The sequence below is a fragment of the Fonsecaea pedrosoi genome (genome assembly GCF_000835455.1).
Source record: "Fonsecaea pedrosoi CBS 271.37 unplaced genomic scaffold supercont1.4, whole genome shotgun sequence".
NCBI classification, from domain to species: Eukaryota; Fungi; Ascomycota; class Eurotiomycetes; order Chaetothyriales; family Herpotrichiellaceae; genus Fonsecaea; species Fonsecaea pedrosoi.
Genome location: NW_013550612.1, coordinates 1628744 through 1646315, shown reverse-complemented (window position 1 = coordinate 1646315; position 17572 = coordinate 1628744). Strand labels below are relative to the sequence as shown.

Here is a 17572-nt window from a genome sequence, read left to right as displayed (position 1 = left end):
ACGCAGACAAGAGGTAACGTTAGCGCGAAGAGGAGGTAGACAGGATGAATAATACGTTGCGCTGCGCAAAGGTGTCGCTGGAATGTCAGAATTGTGAGATAGAGATCTTGGAGACGACAAGTAACATGATGCCAGGCCGTGGAGAATTGTGGAAAGCTGGGGTGTGGCACACGTGACTGAGATTGGCTACTGGCGGTAACACTACCTAAGATGGTCTAGTCGGGCTACACCTTCCAGCCAGTTACGTCATGATACGTCATATCAGTCACTGCCCTACCAATCACAGCACAGTTTACTCGCAGGGTCCCGACCAAAAAGGTGGGACAGACACAAAATAGGTGCAAATACAGAGACTTTACGACAATACTCCTATAATTCACGTTGTAGTCTTCAAGTCTAAGATATACAGGTATAATAGATAGAGATAATCTATCGATCCCCAGAGTGTTTTTTTTTTTTATAAAATTATCCCCATAGTTAAGGTGTAGAAGTAGTGTTGCGAGGGTGTGCTTTGCCCTAGTTTTGTGGTCTGTCCCACCTTTTTTCTCTTTTCAGGACCCTGACTCGGTACAGATTGACGAAAATGGTTGTTTGCGGAAATACTATTACCATATCTTCACTCTTGCTGCTTTTGCCGAGAGCCTCGCACCCTTCAGATGTCTTCGTTCTCTCTTAAGGCGTGGGCGTGGTTGTCTCGCTCGAGCCCTCCAACCTCATATCGCTCATTAGTAATGACATTCACATGCACAGTCTTCGAAACACGCGCTCTCACAGCCTTGGCCGAGCCAGGTTCTCACGAGCTCCCATTCTTCATCTTTCGTATTCGTCTGTGTTTTGCGCCTGCAAGAGAACTGTGATGATGACACACCCTTGCAGTCTGCTGGGACGATGTCAAATTGACCAAATGAATGGCTGAGCAATATAGAGTGAGAAGGTAGGTTATTACGAGCCAAGGTCACAGGTTATAAATGCAGCTGCTTGTGCTTAGATAGGTAGAAGATTCCAACGCCCTGAATAACCTTTGATCTTGGACTACCTTTTCTCTGACCAGCATGGCCAAGCTCTTGACCGTTGTGGGAGCCACAGGCACTCAAGGCCTTTCGGCTATCAACGCCGTACTCGCTGATGGCAGCTACAAGGTCAGAGGCCTGACCCGCAAGTCCCAGCAGCGACAAAGCCGCTGCGCTGGCCAAACGTGGTGTTGAAGTAGTCAAGGCGGATATCAATAACGAGCAATCACTGATACAAGCATTTGAAGTACGAGGGCTTCCCTCTGAGTCTGACATTGCAATTGCCAGGGCCGCTTCGTCTTCACTTACAGTGAAGACACCACGACTGGGAAATTGCTCAGCGACTAGTCCGAGGTCACGGGCAAACCGGCCGCCCACATCCAAACAACTCTGCAGGACTTTAGTGCCGTCCGGTCTGGGTTAGGGCTGGAGATGTGCATCATGATGGCCATGTGGAACGAATTGAGAGTCCACAGCTGGAGCGGCGAGGAGGGCTTGTTGACCAGGGAAGAGTGGGAACGGAACTGAGCGAGTTGTCAACTGTCAAGGACGCTTACAAGGTGATGGACTGGGATGTGCCGTTGTAGATTCAAGATGGGGGAAGAAAGGAAGACAGAGGACGAAGAAAGGGAAAGGGAAAAAAGGATTTCCAGACTGTATCTCGTCAAACTAATCAGTATGGGTATGAGTGTCCCAATATCAAAGGAGGCTTCCCTTTCATGTCCAACAGAACTTTGATATCCGACAACTCCAGTCCCCAAGACCAAATTTATGCCTTTCTGAGATGGACCGTTGAGGAGGTACTTTGCTCGTCGCTACGTCCGCAGAATTCCAGTGGCCCCAGCAAACTGTCTTGTTGCCATACCGAAAATCACAGCGTCTCAAGTGCCCCGAGCAGTTGAAGCGGGTGATTCCTAGTACGACAAGACCTCCTCCACAGGTTTTTGCTACTGAGAATGGTCTAGGCTCGCGTGCATGGGTTCTTACCCCAGTTGTTGGAATTAATAGTGCCTCCTAAGTCGTGTTGTCATGTGCAATACTGCCAGCGTACGAGGTACTCTCATCGTCACCAACCAGTCAGCCTTGACCTTCGAAAGGCGACATGGTCTGCATCAGGATATTATCAACTGAAGAGCTAGTCTCTCTTCGCAGCTATCTACATTCGCATCACAAAGGCATTATGGAGGAGATTCTCTTCTGTTGGAGTCAGTATCGGTCACGCATTTCTATCCAGCCTGTATATACGAGACTCTCATCCGGCTATATGGGTCCAGTGACTTGGGCTCGGACGAGTTCACCAAGGCAAATGCATCAACCAGGTCTCTGATCACTGAGGGTTCTCCAAACTCCAGTTCCTGTACCCCAGACAAAGTTCTTAAAAAACGCTGTCGGGTGTTGTCTGCCGTCGTGCAACATCTGAAGCGCCAGCACGTCGGTGTCGCGACTTGAAACGCCGTCTGGCCCTCCATCATGAATGGCAATGGCAATGCTAACGGCCATTCGAATGTCACCGAGGAGGCTGAATTGGACCGGTATCTGACGCGTAATGTGTTGGATCAGTTCCTTCTCAAGGATAATGTCGTTGTGATCACTGGAGGTGGGCGAGGCATCGGCCTTGCGCTGGCATTCGCCGTTGCCGAGGCGGGCGGATTGGTCGCCATCGTCGATGCTCTGCCAGAGCCTCACGAGCATTACACGAAACTACTGAAGATCTCGCCCAAGTCGAAGTTCTATCGGTTCGTCATCTCCGTTGCTTTTTTTCGGCGAATATAGACCAGCGTGGAATTGACCATTGTGGTAGGTCCGATGTCACCGACTTCAACCGGTTGAAAGGGACATTCGACAATATCGTTGCCGACTTTGGCCGGATTGATGGCTTGTAAGTTCCACGCACTCTCCGGACAGATACCATAATCTACCGTCGTGGACTAACGCGGCGATTATGATGGACAGAGTGACGGCCGCCGGAGTCTGCTTTGACAACCGGTTTCTCGATAAGACTCCCGACAGCGTGGTGCGGACTTTCAGTATCAATGTCTTTGGGACTTTCTTCGCGACGCAACTGGCCGTGGCGCAAATGGTTCGCCAGCCTCGAAAGACGAATGCTTCGGGTGCTGGGTCCATTGTGATGATCGCGTCTGTGGCGGCACACCAGTCCAGCAACCACCAGTTCACGAGCGACTACTGCTCCAGCAAGGGGGCGGTCGTGTCTCTGAAGAGTCAACTGGCTGTTGAGCTCTCCAAGGATGAGATCCGGGTTAATTGCATTTCGCCGGGGTGCGTACCATGACCATCTCTTTCTCTCTTTGGCTGTCAGCTCTCGAAAGGGGGCTATTGACCTATTCACAAATTTGCCTGTCCCAGGCTAATTGACACACGCATGTAGATATATCAACACCGACACCCTCGTCAACTACGGTAAGCTGCACCCCAAAGTCGCCGAGGTGGCTGTGACAGAGCCCCCTTTCCACCGTATGGGAGACAGGAGCGAACTCAAGGGCGCCGCCGTGTATCTTTTGAGCGAGGCGAGCTCTTACACGAGCGGATCGGAGATGCTGGTCACGGGGGCTCTACATGTTGGTCGCTACTGGGATGGAAGTTGATAGATCCTGTTCCTCCGGTTGCTGTAATGACAGTTATTATAGCAATGATCTCTATGGTTTCCTTTTGTCCGTCCTGTGGGTGCTTTCTTTCGAAGGATGGATACCAATTATGCACTACGTCTTGGCTGTAGACTTCAGATCCGTCAATGAACTTGGTCAAGAATACGTGTTCCATTCTACCCCAACAGCCCTATCTTCTATACGAAAATCTGAAGGGTGGCCACCAGTACGGGCTATATTATAGGTATAGACTGTTCTGTCAGAATATGGCGATCGCGCACGGCGGACTCGCCACTCCGCCCTTAACGTGCAGCGGCGCACTGGTGAAGAAGAAGGACCACCGACCATGCCGTTCACAAGCCCCAGCCAGACCTTCCAAGTCCCAGAGCTCGCCCAGCGGTGTCCCCCACCAGACCAGCGACCAGTTATGGAAGCTGTACTCCCTCGCCGGGGACGGCGGCCACGCCTCAAACGCCACGGTGTCGCCGACGTGGGCCGCAAAGTGCTGGTCGTACATCCACGCAACGGTTTCCTCGTCCGCGGCGATCCCGATGGCCGGCTTGCCGATGCCGAAAGTGCAGGCTTCCCGCTCTTGCGAGGTTGCTTCGTTGTGCCGCTTCACGTAGCCTGACCGGATCATCAGGATGTCGCCCTGACGGGGTGTCGTGCCTTGGTCCTCGAGCGCGGCCTGGATGTCGCCCAGGGGGATCTCATACCGCGTCCACGGATCTGGGGCGCGCCCGTCCCTTTTCTCGTAAAATCGGACCTGTTGGGCTTGTGTGTCAGTCGGTTGATCATTTCTGCCCAGGACACAGAGGTGAAGAGTGATAAGAAGGAAATATTTTACCATGTCTACCAAGATGCCCCGACCGACGATGCCGCCCCTCTCGCACCAATCTGAAACCACCTAGGTGTTAGGTTTTATTCTGCTGATATGATAGAAAAGTCCGCGTGATCCGTGGGTCGGATGGGAAACTCACTATGTGTTCCGTTTGTGGTTGACCGACACGCTTCCTCATATGTCAGGCCGTTGTAGAAGACATTGTGACCGTTGCCGTAGCCGTCCTAGAGCGCGGGTGAGGGCAGTGAGTCACACGCAAATTGACAAAGGTCAAGCAAAAAGCTCCCCATCGTTCGAGAGAGACTCACATGTTTCAGTCCGTCCCATTGCGACCCGCTCTGCGTGTTCATGTGGATTTCGTCGTCGAAGCCACATATCCCGAGGGGCTTGTGGTCGATGACCCTGTGGTCAAAGGGTTTGCGATTGTACCCCGGGAACTGCTGATTATGTAGCTCCCAGTCCAGTTGGACGTGCTGTCCCGTCTGGATTTCCTTGCTGGCCTCTCTGACCACGGCGGAAGTGAGGAGGTTGATTGCTTTTCCCCGAGAGACAGAATCAATCGATATTCATATGAGGTTTTGTGAACGAGGGAAATCGAACGCTTACCACCCACTTCGTCCTTTTTGCCCTGGCGGTCGTAAAAGCCCCAGAGACAGCCTTGCGGGGTGTTGGGAATCCGTGGCAGGTCCCCCCATCTCGCGAATGTATATGATTGTGTTTCCGTATCCATTGGCAAGGGTTACGACGAGAGATCGAGTTGTTCAGTGTTGTTGTTTCGCTTCGACTTCACTCCAACATCATTGTTACTCGTGTCGTGAAATCATATCCCGGAGCTGGCGCGGTCGAGAGGCCCGCTTGTATGTAGACCAGTATAGCCGGTGGTATTAGAGAACTGCCTTGATTAGACAGCCTACTTTCGGAGAGCGCACGATGGACCCGACGGCCCAGCATACGGGGATTTCACATTTCCCGTCGAATAGCAAAGGCTGGTGATTTTCATGGGGGTATAGCCGGGTCCTCTATCGCCTCATAGTCAACTATTCTGTTACGGGAGTGATTCGAGAGAACTGACATATGAGTACCCGGGAGACTACTCCATCTCGTTCATACGCACGCTTATATACTCGAAATCATACTAAAAGTCATCCATGCGCACCTCCTACCACCACCACCTCTCGGAATGCTCTGCTATGGCATCCCCAGACTCTGATCCGCCATGCCAAAAGACCCTGAAAACATGGGGAAATCTACAAAATTCGACAAGGCGCCGCCGTCCTGCGTCATGTCGAGAAACGTGGAGAGGGTTGGAAGAGCGTCTCCAAAGTCATCGACAAACTCGTCGGGGTGTAGCGCGTCGGCAGAGGACTCTCCCGTCGCCGCCGCCGTCATCGTCGGTGCCCAGCCAGCGTCGTTCTGCCTGTCGCTTGGAAGGCCAAGGCGGCCGACCAGATGGTCGAACAAACGGAGAATCCACGGCGACGCGTCCCAGGTTTCGAGGACGGTGTGCCACAGCATCTGACAGGCCGACAACGCGGCTCTGCCGTGCTGGGCGGTCATCGGGTCAGAGGTCTTCATCTGGGTAAACATGACGGCCTCGGCCAGGAACACGCCCTGGAACGTTTCATGCGGGATGCACAGCGGGTTTGACTTGGCGTAGATCGTGTACACGAGGCACGTAACGTTCCTGGCCGCGATCTCCGGCGCAGGGATTGACCTTTTCAACAGCAAGGAATTTTCTTGGGTAGAAGTAGACGCCAAACCAACACCGCCCATGGGCGGCTGGTCTTGGTGGAGGAGTATCAAATGATGGTTGTAGGATGTGCAGAGGCACAACGCAAAGACGTCGAGGTTCGCGTCGCCGTCCACCCACTGAAGTTCCGTGGGCAACTCGTGCCGCCAGCGCCGCAGTTTCTCGTACAGATGGGCAGCTCTCGACTGCAGTCGGCCGGGCCGAAAGCGAGTGTTTACAATGTCCTTGAGGATGAGCGACAGTCGAGACATATGGATCTGGTAGAGCCCGAACGAGTCTCGTAACGGGTGCGACTTGAACTCGGGGCTTTGCATGTCCTCCTCAAAATCCTCCATCAGCAAGGGCTCGATGTCCACCTGGTCTTGGTTGATGCGGAATGGGCGCCCGACCAGGCTTTGGCAGTGTGCGTCCCGGTTGACGAGCGTCCACCACAGTCTCTTCAAGAGACTGCGGTCAGAAACGTCCATGTCGGCATTGGCCATTGACCGGTGAATCCCCAGCGACTCTGCGATGGTGACGGCCGTGCCAATCCAGCTGAAATAGTTCCAATGGTTGAGCGGGCCGCCTCCCCAAAAGGTCATGTAGACGGCGCTCTGGAGCTGCACAATCTTGTCCGTTTCGTAGCCGACTTCAAAGAGCACCTTGGCTTTGCGGTAGGATGCCAACCTCGCATCAAGCCGCGAGAGGAATCCGGCGCGGTGGATGAGCGCAAGGTCGCAGAATGTGGCAGCGATCGAGCAGATGGCATGCAGCAGCATGGCCGGGACCTCATCGGCCTCATACTGTCGTATGAATTCTTGTCGATTCACTATTGGATACAGAGGATGAACGCGTCCCAAGTAGGTCGCCACCAATGCATCGAGCATGTCGGCGTCGGGGAATGTGAATGCCCCTTTCGACTTGAGGTATGTGATATCTTCTGGCCGCATATGCGAGGGGTGTCGCTGTCCCGATGGCTCTTCTACCACCGAGGGTTCGGACACGGGAGGTCCGGGGTGATGGAGGCGTGTTCGTCCCCCTTCATTCACCTCTTCCAGGACCATGCCCAATGGGAATGACTCGCCCAAATACGTGATGGAACATTTGTCGAGCGCCGCCTTCTGGTTATGTGACAGATTGTCAAAGAGCCTGTCAAACATTGTGGTCCAGGAAGGCTCCCGATGAGCGGAATCCGGATCTGTCGTCGCGAGGTCCAACATTGGTGAGGTGGTGGCCTCGGCCCCAGATGCGGGTGAAGTGACACGACGGTCCGTTGGCGATGCTACAGAGTCTCGACCTCTGCCGGCACCACGATTTGCTCCTCGCAACCCCGCGGTCCCTGGCGCCGTTGAGTCGGGGTTCCGTGTAGGTTGGTGGTGATCTTCGTACTGTTCTTCGGTCGTTGCTTCTTCGGGCGCGATCGATCGTTGGTAATCTTGATCGCGAGACACCGCCGTACTGCGAGGAACTGCGGACCGCACCCTTTGCGCTGGTTGATGCCTCGCTCGTCGGGAGGCCGTTCGAATGTACGTACCTCTGTTCGATGGCATCAATGTACATTCACTGTTATCGGCCTGTTGACATCCTGTGCAGGGCATGCCACCCTCAATGGCATCGCACTTGATTCTCTTGACATGGCACCTCCGGCAAGCACGCGCTGCGCGGCACCGCACGCCTTCGCCGGTGACCATGTCTTTTGGAATTGATCGGTATCTCTCTCAAGAGCAGCAGTCCAAGTAACGAGAGGCAGCGAAAAATTCAGACATCAAGATTTTGTCCTGGGAGTCGACTAGAGCGCTGGGGGGCGATTGGACATCACAGGCTTGGGGGCACCCACAGACAGTCTGACCAATCCAACTACGGGACAAGCGGGCGGTACTCACCCCCAAGGCCTCGGTTCCGCCAGATTGCGGGGTGCAGCACCCCGTCGTGACCATCCCAACCCCGGAGAGGGCCCTGGCATGCCTGGTTCGGTGCTGGTGCGGGTGCCGTCGAAGCTGAATAATAATGCAACAACCCCTGCTTTGGAGCACGACCTGCACACTCGAGACTACTCCCACCACGTCCAGCTGCTCTACTCAACAACGCTCCACAGAAACTCTCCGACACAGCATAATAATCTCCAACATGGTCAAAGTCTTGATCAGCAGATTTGAGAAGGGGTCATAAACTTCGCGGTCTAGGCGCTGCGTGGCAAAAGTGGCCACCGGATATATGCCTACTTGTACTCGTAGGCACGGTGCAAATAGCCGGCACGGGAGTCAATACCCTAGGGCACCCATATAGCCGGATGCCAATCTCAAAGAGCGTTTGTCACACGCGCAGAGAATGCACGAGAGAAAACCATACTCCAAATTTTCTCTCCCTTTGGGTTCGTAACTGGAAAAGTTACAACTGGTCATTCACAGAGGAGAACAAACATCCTATTCCCTACTCCCAGGTTGCCTCCCGCAGGGCTCCAGGCATGAAATGTCAGACCCACTGTGAGCGGTCTTGATTGTATGTGATTGGTAGAAATATAGTTTCCTCAATAAGTTAGGCCATGCTATAATAGGCTTAAACATGAGCCCTCCAACGAATCAAGCTTGAAAAGATTCTGTGGGGAAATACTGCCAAGGCTTCCTTCCCTCCCAGAATCCGGCTCACTCAAAGTGTCCTTCAGCCACGGAGCCTGTTATTCTCCTTGTAGGTCGCGAATCGGTCTCAAAGATACCTTCATTCTGGGAAGCCAAAGTCTTCAGGATGAGTGCTATTCATAAGCCTCCCGTTGTACCAATAAGTAGGCGGCATGATTCCGAGGTCGTCCAGCCTGCGGACACTTTGAGCAAGTAGACAGACAGATATGAGTTCCTGGTTCGTTGGCTGTGTTCGACCTGGGCGGAGCCTAATCTGATGAGATGACACACTTGATCAGACCCTGCGGCTTCTGGAGGACCAGATCAAACGCCTTAGCCGCCTCGTGGAGATCGAAGCGATGGGTCGCCAGTGACTTGACGTCCAGGCGACCGGAAGCCAGCAGCTCGATGGCGGTTTCAAAGGTATTGGCGTATCGCCAGAGCCCCAACAAGTCGACCTCGCGCTTCGCGGCGGCTCCCACGTCGATCGATTGCAATGGGCTGCCCATGCCGACCAACACCACCTTGCCGCCCGGTGCGGTGCAGTGGATGCCGACATTGACGCACGTTTCGACCCCTGTGCACTCGAACACCCGGTCCGCAAGTCGAAACCCGGGCTGGGCGAGGAGATGCTGGGCCGTGCGCGCAAAGATCTCTGCCTTGGACAAGTCCTGCCATTGACCCCGTGGCATCAGCTCGACGTGGTCGGCAAGCTTGTGAGACTTTGCATAGTCGAGCCGAGATTGGTCGACGTCCACCATGCACACTCTCGACGCACCAGACAGCCGGGCAACACTAGCGCAGAGGAGCCCGATGGCACCAGCCCCCATGATCAACACGGACTGCCCGGCTTCAAGTCCCGCACGACGTCCGGCGTGCATGGCAACTGAGAGGGGTTCGATCAAAGCGCCTTCGGTGAATGTGAGACTCTCAGGCAGGCGATGCACGAAACTCGCTGGGTGGTTGTAGACCTGCTGGAGAGAGCCCTGCACGGGCGGATCCGCGGTCGCTGACCCCGTGAATCTGAGGTTGGGACACAGATTGTAGATTCCCCCTTTGCACTGCTTACACCCGCCACACGGCCGCTGTGGTTCGATGGCCACTCGATCCCCGACCGCGATCGAGGTCACGTCTTTGCCCACGGCGACGACCTCACCAGCGGCCTCGTGGCCGAGGACCAGCGGGTTGCGAACGACGTAGTTGCCATTGCGCCCGTGCTCGTAGTAGTGGATGTCCGTCCCGCAGATTCCTGTGGCTCGCGGTCGAATCTGCACCTCGTTTGCTCCGGGCGCTGGAGTGTCGACCGTCTCCAGTCGAAGATCCTGGGCGCCATAAAGCACCATGGCCTGGTGCCTGTGTCCGTAACTCATCGTGGTTCACTCTTGAGGGAATTGGATGCCATTGTGAGGTGGTTTGTGGGGCACACGCTGGACTATTTAAATCCTTGGGCTCGTGATGCCAGTCCCACTTCCCAATTCTGCTGGCGAAGTGGATGGATGGGGTTTGCCAATCGAGCTAGACATTCTGCAGTGCTCAATTTAGGAGTTGGAGAGTGTCGGGCCGGAAACTTCGAGGGCATATATCCGAAGGCCCATCACCCTTGACCCAAAGGTGACTACAAGCCGTAAAAGGGGATACACAAACCCAAAAGTCAAGGTGTAGCTGGGCTCTAATCAAAGACGTTTAATGCAAACGCCGTTTCAATCAGGAAAATTACTTGAATTCTTTTGCAGTCACAGAAATCACAAATACTAACTAAACTACCTAGAGACCCAGCTTGTGCAGTGTCGAGAGAGATTGCACCAGAGCAGGAGAAAAGTGCCAGGCCACCTCTGCCAGACAGCCAGCACCCAGGACGCTCGCGGCCAGCTTCCACAGCGGATGGACGGGGTGGGTGCCTTTGCCACCAGAGATGGTATAGTCCTTCCAGACGGGCCAGTACAGCCGGTACCAGAACATCCAGGTCGTGTCGAAGTAGTTTGTCGTGTTTCTGCCCCGATCGTCGCGGTTCCAGTTCACACAGTTGGCGCTCCAGACCATGTTCTGCAACTTGCGCTGGACGTGGTTGGCGTCCAGCATCTCGGCCGAGTCTTTGATGTCGATGACCTTGAAGTGGCCCGCGAGAACCGGCCGAATCACCGTCTTGATAATGAATTCGACCTGGACCTCGTCCGTGTAGATGACCGAGTTATGCGCAGGAAAGGCATTGGGCCCGAAGACGATGCCAAAGTTGGGGAACCCACTGACAAACGTACCCTTGTAGGCCTGAGCGCCGCGGGTTTCCTTCCAGTGCTCCGAAAGGGTCTTGCCGTTGCGTCCCGTCACCTTGATCGGTGAAAGGAATTCTTGCATGTTGTACCCCGTCGACAGGATGATGGCGTCAACATCAATCGTCCTCTCGCTCGTCCGGAGTCCCGTCTCGGTGATCTCGATGATTCTCTCCGTCGTGAGTTCAAGATTGGGGCTGTGCAGACACTCCAGCCACCCGGGATTGAAAACGCGACGTTTACAACCCAGCGGGAAATCGGGAATCAGGATCTTGTGGTATTTGGCAGGCGCCGTCTTCTTCATGTACTCGATAGTCTCTCGCGTCGCAGCTTCACGTGCTGCTACCGCGTGTTTGGTGTCTGAAGTGTAGAGTTCGTGCAGGGCATCGGTTGTTTTCCAAAGGTAGAATCGATAGAGCCGTTGCCACAGAGGCACGTACTGGAAGCACAGCTTTTGAAAAGTCGAGAACTCCTTGTTGGGCCGCTCGTTGATCCATTGAGGCGATCGTTGGAACTGGTAGACATATGCCGCGTCCTTGACCACGTACGGCACCAACTGCGCGGCCGAGCAGCCGTTCCCGATCACGGCCACTCGCTTGTTCTTCAGATCATAGTCGTGGTTCCATCTGGCCGAGTGCCACATGGCACCTTTGAATTTCTCATGGCCAGGGATATCGCAGGGCTTGGGATACGACTGGACGCCGCAGCCCGAGACCAGGAACTCGGCCTTTTTCGTGTATCGATATCCCGTCACGAGATCGACGAGTTGGACTTCCCATACCCCCTCCTCTTCTACCCACGTTGCCTCTGCGACTTTGGTGTTGAGCACAAAGTGGTCACGAATATCGAACTTGTCCACCGTGTCGTCCATGTACTGGAGGATCTCGGCCTGATCAGCGAATCGTCGGGACCAGTTAGGATTGAGGTTGAAGGAAAACGAGTACAGGTGTGAGTCCACATCGCAGCCGACACCGGGATACGTGTTTGTGCGCCAGACGCCGCCGATTCCGGCTTCTTTCTCGTAGGCGATAAAGTTGTTGAAGCCCAATTGAGTCTTCAATTTCACTCCCAGCGCAATTGCGGCCACACCGCCTCCGATGATGATCAAGCGTGGTTCGGGGTTAGCCATTTTTGGCGACATAGAATGGCTATAGTTAGAGACTTGAAGAGAGTAGACGCTGACATTCTGTTTATACCACCTAGAGCGAGATCCAAATACAAAGGTCCAAGTCATCCGGCCCCTGTATAGCGAGGCCGTTTTGGCTGACTATGCGCATTATACTGCCTGTATGCTAGTAAATTGCCGACAACTAGTCACTGCCCCGGCGTCTCCTGTTGAATCATGAGACTGGAATTGGGGATTTCAAAGCCATAATGGTAGATCGACCTGGGGCAAGCTTGCTTCATGCATGTGTGAGAGTCGAGAAACAAGGCCCATCGACCATGGTCGGCTGTCAAGGTCGTGGATATATGCAACACTCCGCGGAAAGACCGTTGGATCAACTTAGCTAGAGACATCCCAGCGGGGAGATTTCTATGTTGGGAGTTTATGGGGAGGTAAGATTTAGAATACCGACGAACGTGACACGTTCGATATAACAACAAATCCCCATCAACGAGCCCCATGGCCATCCCTCTCTGTAAAGCAAATGTGAAAATGAGTGCCCCGTTGGTGGTCAACGGAGGGAACGGCCATGCGGTTCCGCTGAAGGCCGACTTGGGGCTTGTTCAGAGCGACGACCAAGATGCTGTCCGCGAGATCCGCAAGTTGGTGATCGATTGCTGCAGACAGAACGGTGGTGGTCATGGAGGATCAGCCATTTCGATGGCACCTTTGGCTGTTGCGCTTTGGCGACACGCCATGCGATATAATCCTCGCAATCCAGACTGGTTTGATCGCGACAGATTCGTGCTTTCCAATGGACACGCCGCGATCCTTCTATATGTGATGCTCCACGTCACTGGATATCCTAGCATGACACTCGAGGAATTGAAAATGTACGCGGATCCAAAAGCTGTCGATCCAGAGACGGGAACATGGAAGGAGACTGTCTGTCACGGTCACCCTGAAATCGAGGTGCCGGGCGTCGAAGTTACCACAGGACCACTCGGCCAGGGGATCGCGAATGCCGTCGGTTTGGCTATAGCATCGAAACAGCTCGCGGCTACGTACAACAGAGAAGGCCACGAAATCATCACGTCGCGCACTTTCTGTACCACGGGAGACGGCTGTCTTCAAGAAGGTGTCGCACAGGAAGCAATCGCCCTCGCTGGACATCTGAGACTCGACAACCTCATTCTATGCTACGACAACAACGCTGTGACCTGTGACGGGCCTCTTGAGTGGATAGTATCTGAAGACACCAATGCAAAAATGCGTGCTTTGGGATGGCAAGTTATCGATGTCTTTGGCGGTGATAGCGCTGTGGAGGACATCGTCGCTGCCCTCCAACTGGCTCGATCACCGAGTCCCGACAGCAAGCCAACATTCATCAACATTCGGACAACTATCGGCTTTGGGACATCGACAGCCGGGACCTTCAAATCCCATCATGGAACCTACACCGACGACGACGCGGCACTCTTCGCCGAGAGCGCAAACACACCAAGCCACACTCTCTCGAAAAGATCAAAGGCGTATTTCAATTGGTGCACTTCCAATGGCGAATCGATAGAAAGAGTGTGGAATGACCAGTTTGAGAAATATCGCCAGACATTTCCCGAGCTCGGGAAGCAATTAGCAAGCCGGATGCGAGGAGAGCTTGAATTCGAGCATTTGTTGACATCGATGCAAGTTCCTGCTAACATTCAAGCCACGAGAACATTCAACGGACAAGTCTTCAACACGCTCCTCAACCATATACCTAGTCTCGTGGCTGGAGGAGCGGATCTATGGAATTCCAATCAACTGGGTGACCAGTCACACCGCATATTCGACGGTGTGAATCGACAGGGCCGGGTCATCAGATATGGCATTCGCGAACATGCAATGGCGGCCATCTCGAACGGGCTTGCGGCTTATTCTCACCAGACGATAGTCCCAATTACCGCCACTTTCTTCATGTTCTACCTATACGCAGCGCCCGGTGTGAGGATGGGTGCTCTCAGTGGACTCAAGGTCATTCACATCGCCACGCACGACTCAATTGCTGAGGGACAAAATGGGCCAACGCACCAACCCGTTGAGGTAGACTCACTGTTTCGAGCAATGCCAAACTTACTTTACCTGCGGCCTGCCGACGCCGAAGAGGTCATCGGAGCATGGCTCGTGGCACTGTCAGTCAAGGACCAGCCTGTGATGCTGTCACTCGCAAGAGATCCAGCGACCACAGCCGTACCTTCTACAGATCGATACAAGGTGGCACGGGGTGGGTATGCCGTCGTTGAGCAAGAAAAGGCCCTCGTGACTCTTGTATCCTGTGGTTCGGATCTGCCACATGCCGTCGCCGCTGCGGCTGAACTCTCTGCCAGCAACATACCAACCCGGGTCGTGAGCATGCCCAGCATCGATTTGTTCGAGCAACAGGAGGAATCGTACAAGATCTCCGTGCTATCAACGACCAGGCACATCATTTCTGTAGAGGCATTTGTGTCCACTATCTGGGCACGCTACTGTACGGCATCAGTGGCGATGAGCTCGTTTGGGTACAGTGGAAGCGGCGCAGCGAACATGGCACGCTTCGGACTGGACACGCGGGGGATCGTACGTAAAGTCAAGGCGCATGTGGAGAGGGCAGCGGACTCGCCTACGGCACGATGGAGGCTTCTAGCTTAGAGTGTTAGTAAGACAGACAGGATCCTCTCCAGCAATAGCATGCAATATTATCCACTCCCAACTCCTGCTTTCCTTGTCGACGATCGACTGGTAGAAACTTCACAGAAAGTATCATGTGTTGGGGAGAACTTCCGATCTCCAACAACTTCGACTACAGCGACGAGCCGTTCACTCAGAAACGACAATTTGACCCCCTGGTTCATTCCGGGTCGTGGGTATGTAAGCCTCCAAAAGTTGTTTTGGGTATGTATGTACCTCGTATATACAGCCGCCGGCTTCGCCCCACAAATACCCGGTTACCGGATACAGCCTGTCTACAAACGGCACGATGAGATCCACAAAATAACAAGGTTTTTTCTCTTTCTTTCCACAACAACGGCTGACCGACCATCCAACCGAAAGTGTCGCATGTCCCTCTCTCCCAAATTACCCGGGCTGCGCTCAATTTGCGAGATCTGGGGGAGAGCCGGGGTACATGGCTCGTGGGGTATGAACTCCTGATTTCGGGGGATATCATACCTAGCCAGCCAGGAATATATATATATCATATGCCTTTGTGGCCAAGGAGGGGGGGATTACGGCAACCTGAAAGTCGCAAGAATCACGACCACGACGACGTACAAGAGTCTTGCTTTCTCTCGCGCGCGCGTCAACCTTGATCCAGCATTCGTCCCTTTTTCTCTCCCCTCCCCCCCCCCCTCGATCAGAGTATTCCCCCAGAGACCATCTATTCAACAATGCTCCGAAACCTCCAAGGCCGGAGCCTCAGCGCCGGCATCTCGCTGGCGTGTGGCTTTGCCTTTCTCCTGTTCGGCTACGACCAAGGTCTCATGGGCGGCCTCCTCTCCAACCCGCGGTTCGTCGAGACGTTCAAGAACCCGAATCCCACGATCCAGGGCCAGATCGTGTCGACCTACTATCTCGGCTGCATTGTGGGCGCGTTCATCTCCATCTTCGTGGGCGACACGTTCGGCCGGAGACGAGCCATCATGCTCGCGTGCACCCTCGTCGTGATTGGGGGTACCATCCAGGCGTCGTCGTACTCGTTGGGTCAACTGTTCCCGGGCCGCGTCATTGCCGGCATGGGCACGGGGATGAACACGACGGCCATCCCCATGTGGCAGAGCGAGACCAGCAAGGCCAAACACCGCGGCAAGATGATCGTCCTCCAGCTCACCCTGGTCCTGTCGGGCGTGGTCGTGGTGAGCTGGATGAACTACGGCCTGTCGTTTGCCGACGCGACCAGCGTCAGCTGGCGGTTCCCCATCGCGTTCCAGAACTTCTTCGCCCTGGCCAGCATCGTCCTGACGTTCCTGATGCCCGAGTCGCCGAGGTGGCTGTGTCTCAAGGACCGCAACGACGAGGCCCGCACCGTCATTGCCCGCCTCGCCGCCGCGCCGCCCGAGTCCCTCGAGGTCTCCGAGGCCATGGCCCTGATCCTGGAACAGCTCCAGCGCGAGCGGGAGTTCACGGGGACCCGCTGGAAAGAGGTCTTCACCAACGGCAAGCAGCAAAACTTTTACCGCATCTGTCTTGGAGGTGGGTGCTTCATCATGCAGCAGATGGGCGGCATCAACGTGTCGGCGTCGTACCTCCCCGTCGTCCTGATGCGCGCCTTTGGCTTCAGCGACAGGATGGCCCTGGTCCTCGCCGCCGTGGCCTCGATGACCTTGGTCCTCTGGGGTGCCCTGGGCGCCCTGCTCATCGACAGATATGGCCGGGTCAAGCTCATGTTGATCGGGGCGACCGGCATGGGCATCTGTTATGTCTTTGTCGCGGCCGGTCTCAGCCAGAACACCAAGGGCTGGAATGCCGTGGCCGTCTTGTTCTTGTTCATGTACTACATCCCCTATGTAAGTTCAAGCCAGCCGGGTGGGACGCAATCTCTGGCGAATATATTTCAGCCCGCTGACATTCTCTCTCTCTCTCTCTCTCTCCCTCTCTCAGGGCCTGATGTTCGTGTCCATTCCGTACATCTACCCCAGCGAAATCAATTCTCAGGTGATGAGAAACACGGGCACCGCCATCGCCATGGTGGTGAACTGGCTCTTTGTCTACATTATCGTCCTGATCACCCCGGACAGTAAGCACCTCCCCCTCCCCGTCTCTGCGAAATTTGCGAGATGAAGATCCCCCCAAAGCTAAAAATTCCTTCGCGCCAAAAAAAAACAGGTCTCGCCAACATCGGCTGGCGCTTCTTCATCATCTTCGCCGTCCTCAACATCTCCTTTGTCCCCTTCATCTGGTACTTTTACGTCGAGACCGCCAAGCTCAGCCTCGAGGAGATCGACCGCATGTTCGAGATCTACTACGACTCGGGCAAGAAGATCACCTTTGCCGAAGCCGCGCTCCGGGCCAAAGAAGAGTCGGCCGAGATTGTGCGCCAGGTCGCCGAGAGGACCAACAAGCCCGAAGGGGTCGAGTTTGTGCAGGTCGAGAAGACGATGGCATAGTTTTACACAGCATGAGGCCCGGGAACTTCGGTCGGACAGTTCCTACTTACCTACCAAGAGTGCTGTGCTACATCGTGGTCGGATGAGATAGTTATCAGCGAGAAATGGGGATATCCCCGATTGCATCTCATACCCTGCCTGGGCATGCTTTAGTCCATCATTGATCAGTAGGTATGTCACTATGCTCGACATAATATGAAACATACACTGCCCCCCTGCCAGCCAGCACCGTTAGACACGCGTACTACCACAAGAATATTGGCGAACCTGGGGGCGACC

At 54.6% G+C, this 17572-nt stretch overlaps 7 protein-coding genes across 7 annotated transcripts; 3 read left to right on the top strand and 4 right to left on the bottom strand.

Annotated features, from left to right (window-relative positions):
- Positions 1-2480: 2480 nt before the first annotated feature.
- Positions 2481-3613, top strand: Z517_06388 (uncharacterized protein; the record flags this gene model as incomplete). Its single annotated transcript, XM_013428128.1, has 4 exons — positions 2481-2746; positions 2812-2889; positions 2964-3287; positions 3397-3613. 4 exons carry the CDS (start codon positions 2481-2483, stop codon positions 3611-3613), a joined length of 885 nt encoding a protein of 294 aa, XP_013283582.1.
- Positions 3614-3872: 259 nt separating this feature from the next.
- On the bottom strand, positions 3873-5184 carry Z517_06387 (uncharacterized protein; the record flags this gene model as incomplete). The annotated part of the gene is made up of 5 exons (XM_013428127.1): positions 3873-4379; positions 4461-4510; positions 4594-4678; positions 4763-4989; positions 5061-5184. 5 exons carry the CDS (start codon positions 5182-5184, stop codon positions 3873-3875), a joined length of 993 nt encoding a protein of 330 aa, XP_013283581.1.
- Positions 5185-5642: 458 nt separating this feature from the next.
- Z517_06386 (uncharacterized protein) lies at positions 5643-7874 on the bottom strand (the record flags this gene model as incomplete). Its single annotated transcript, XM_013428126.1, has 1 exon — positions 5643-7874. The coding sequence occupies one exon, from the start codon at positions 7872-7874 to the stop codon at positions 5643-5645; it is 2232 nt and encodes a 743-aa protein (XP_013283580.1).
- Positions 7875-9067: 1193 nt separating this feature from the next.
- On the bottom strand, positions 9068-10168 carry Z517_06385 (chlorophyll synthesis pathway protein BchC; the record flags this gene model as incomplete). Its single annotated transcript, XM_013428125.1, has 1 exon — positions 9068-10168. The coding sequence occupies one exon, from the start codon at positions 10166-10168 to the stop codon at positions 9068-9070; it is 1101 nt and encodes a 366-aa protein (XP_013283579.1).
- Positions 10169-10562: 394 nt separating this feature from the next.
- Z517_06384 (uncharacterized protein) lies at positions 10563-12194 on the bottom strand (the record flags this gene model as incomplete). The annotated part of the gene is made up of 1 exon (XM_013428124.1): positions 10563-12194. One exon carries the CDS (start codon positions 12192-12194, stop codon positions 10563-10565), a length of 1632 nt encoding a protein of 543 aa, XP_013283578.1.
- A 528-nt stretch (positions 12195-12722) lies between these two features.
- Z517_06383 (transketolase) lies at positions 12723-14840 on the top strand (the record flags this gene model as incomplete). Its single annotated transcript, XM_013428123.1, has 1 exon — positions 12723-14840. The coding sequence occupies one exon, from the start codon at positions 12723-12725 to the stop codon at positions 14838-14840; it is 2118 nt and encodes a 705-aa protein (XP_013283577.1).
- Positions 14841-15577: 737 nt separating this feature from the next.
- Positions 15578-17293, top strand: Z517_06382 (uncharacterized protein; the record flags this gene model as incomplete). The annotated part of the gene is made up of 3 exons (XM_013428122.1): positions 15578-16693; positions 16788-16923; positions 17013-17293. 3 exons carry the CDS (start codon positions 15578-15580, stop codon positions 17291-17293), a joined length of 1533 nt encoding a protein of 510 aa, XP_013283576.1.
- Positions 17294-17572: the final 279 nt, after the last annotated feature.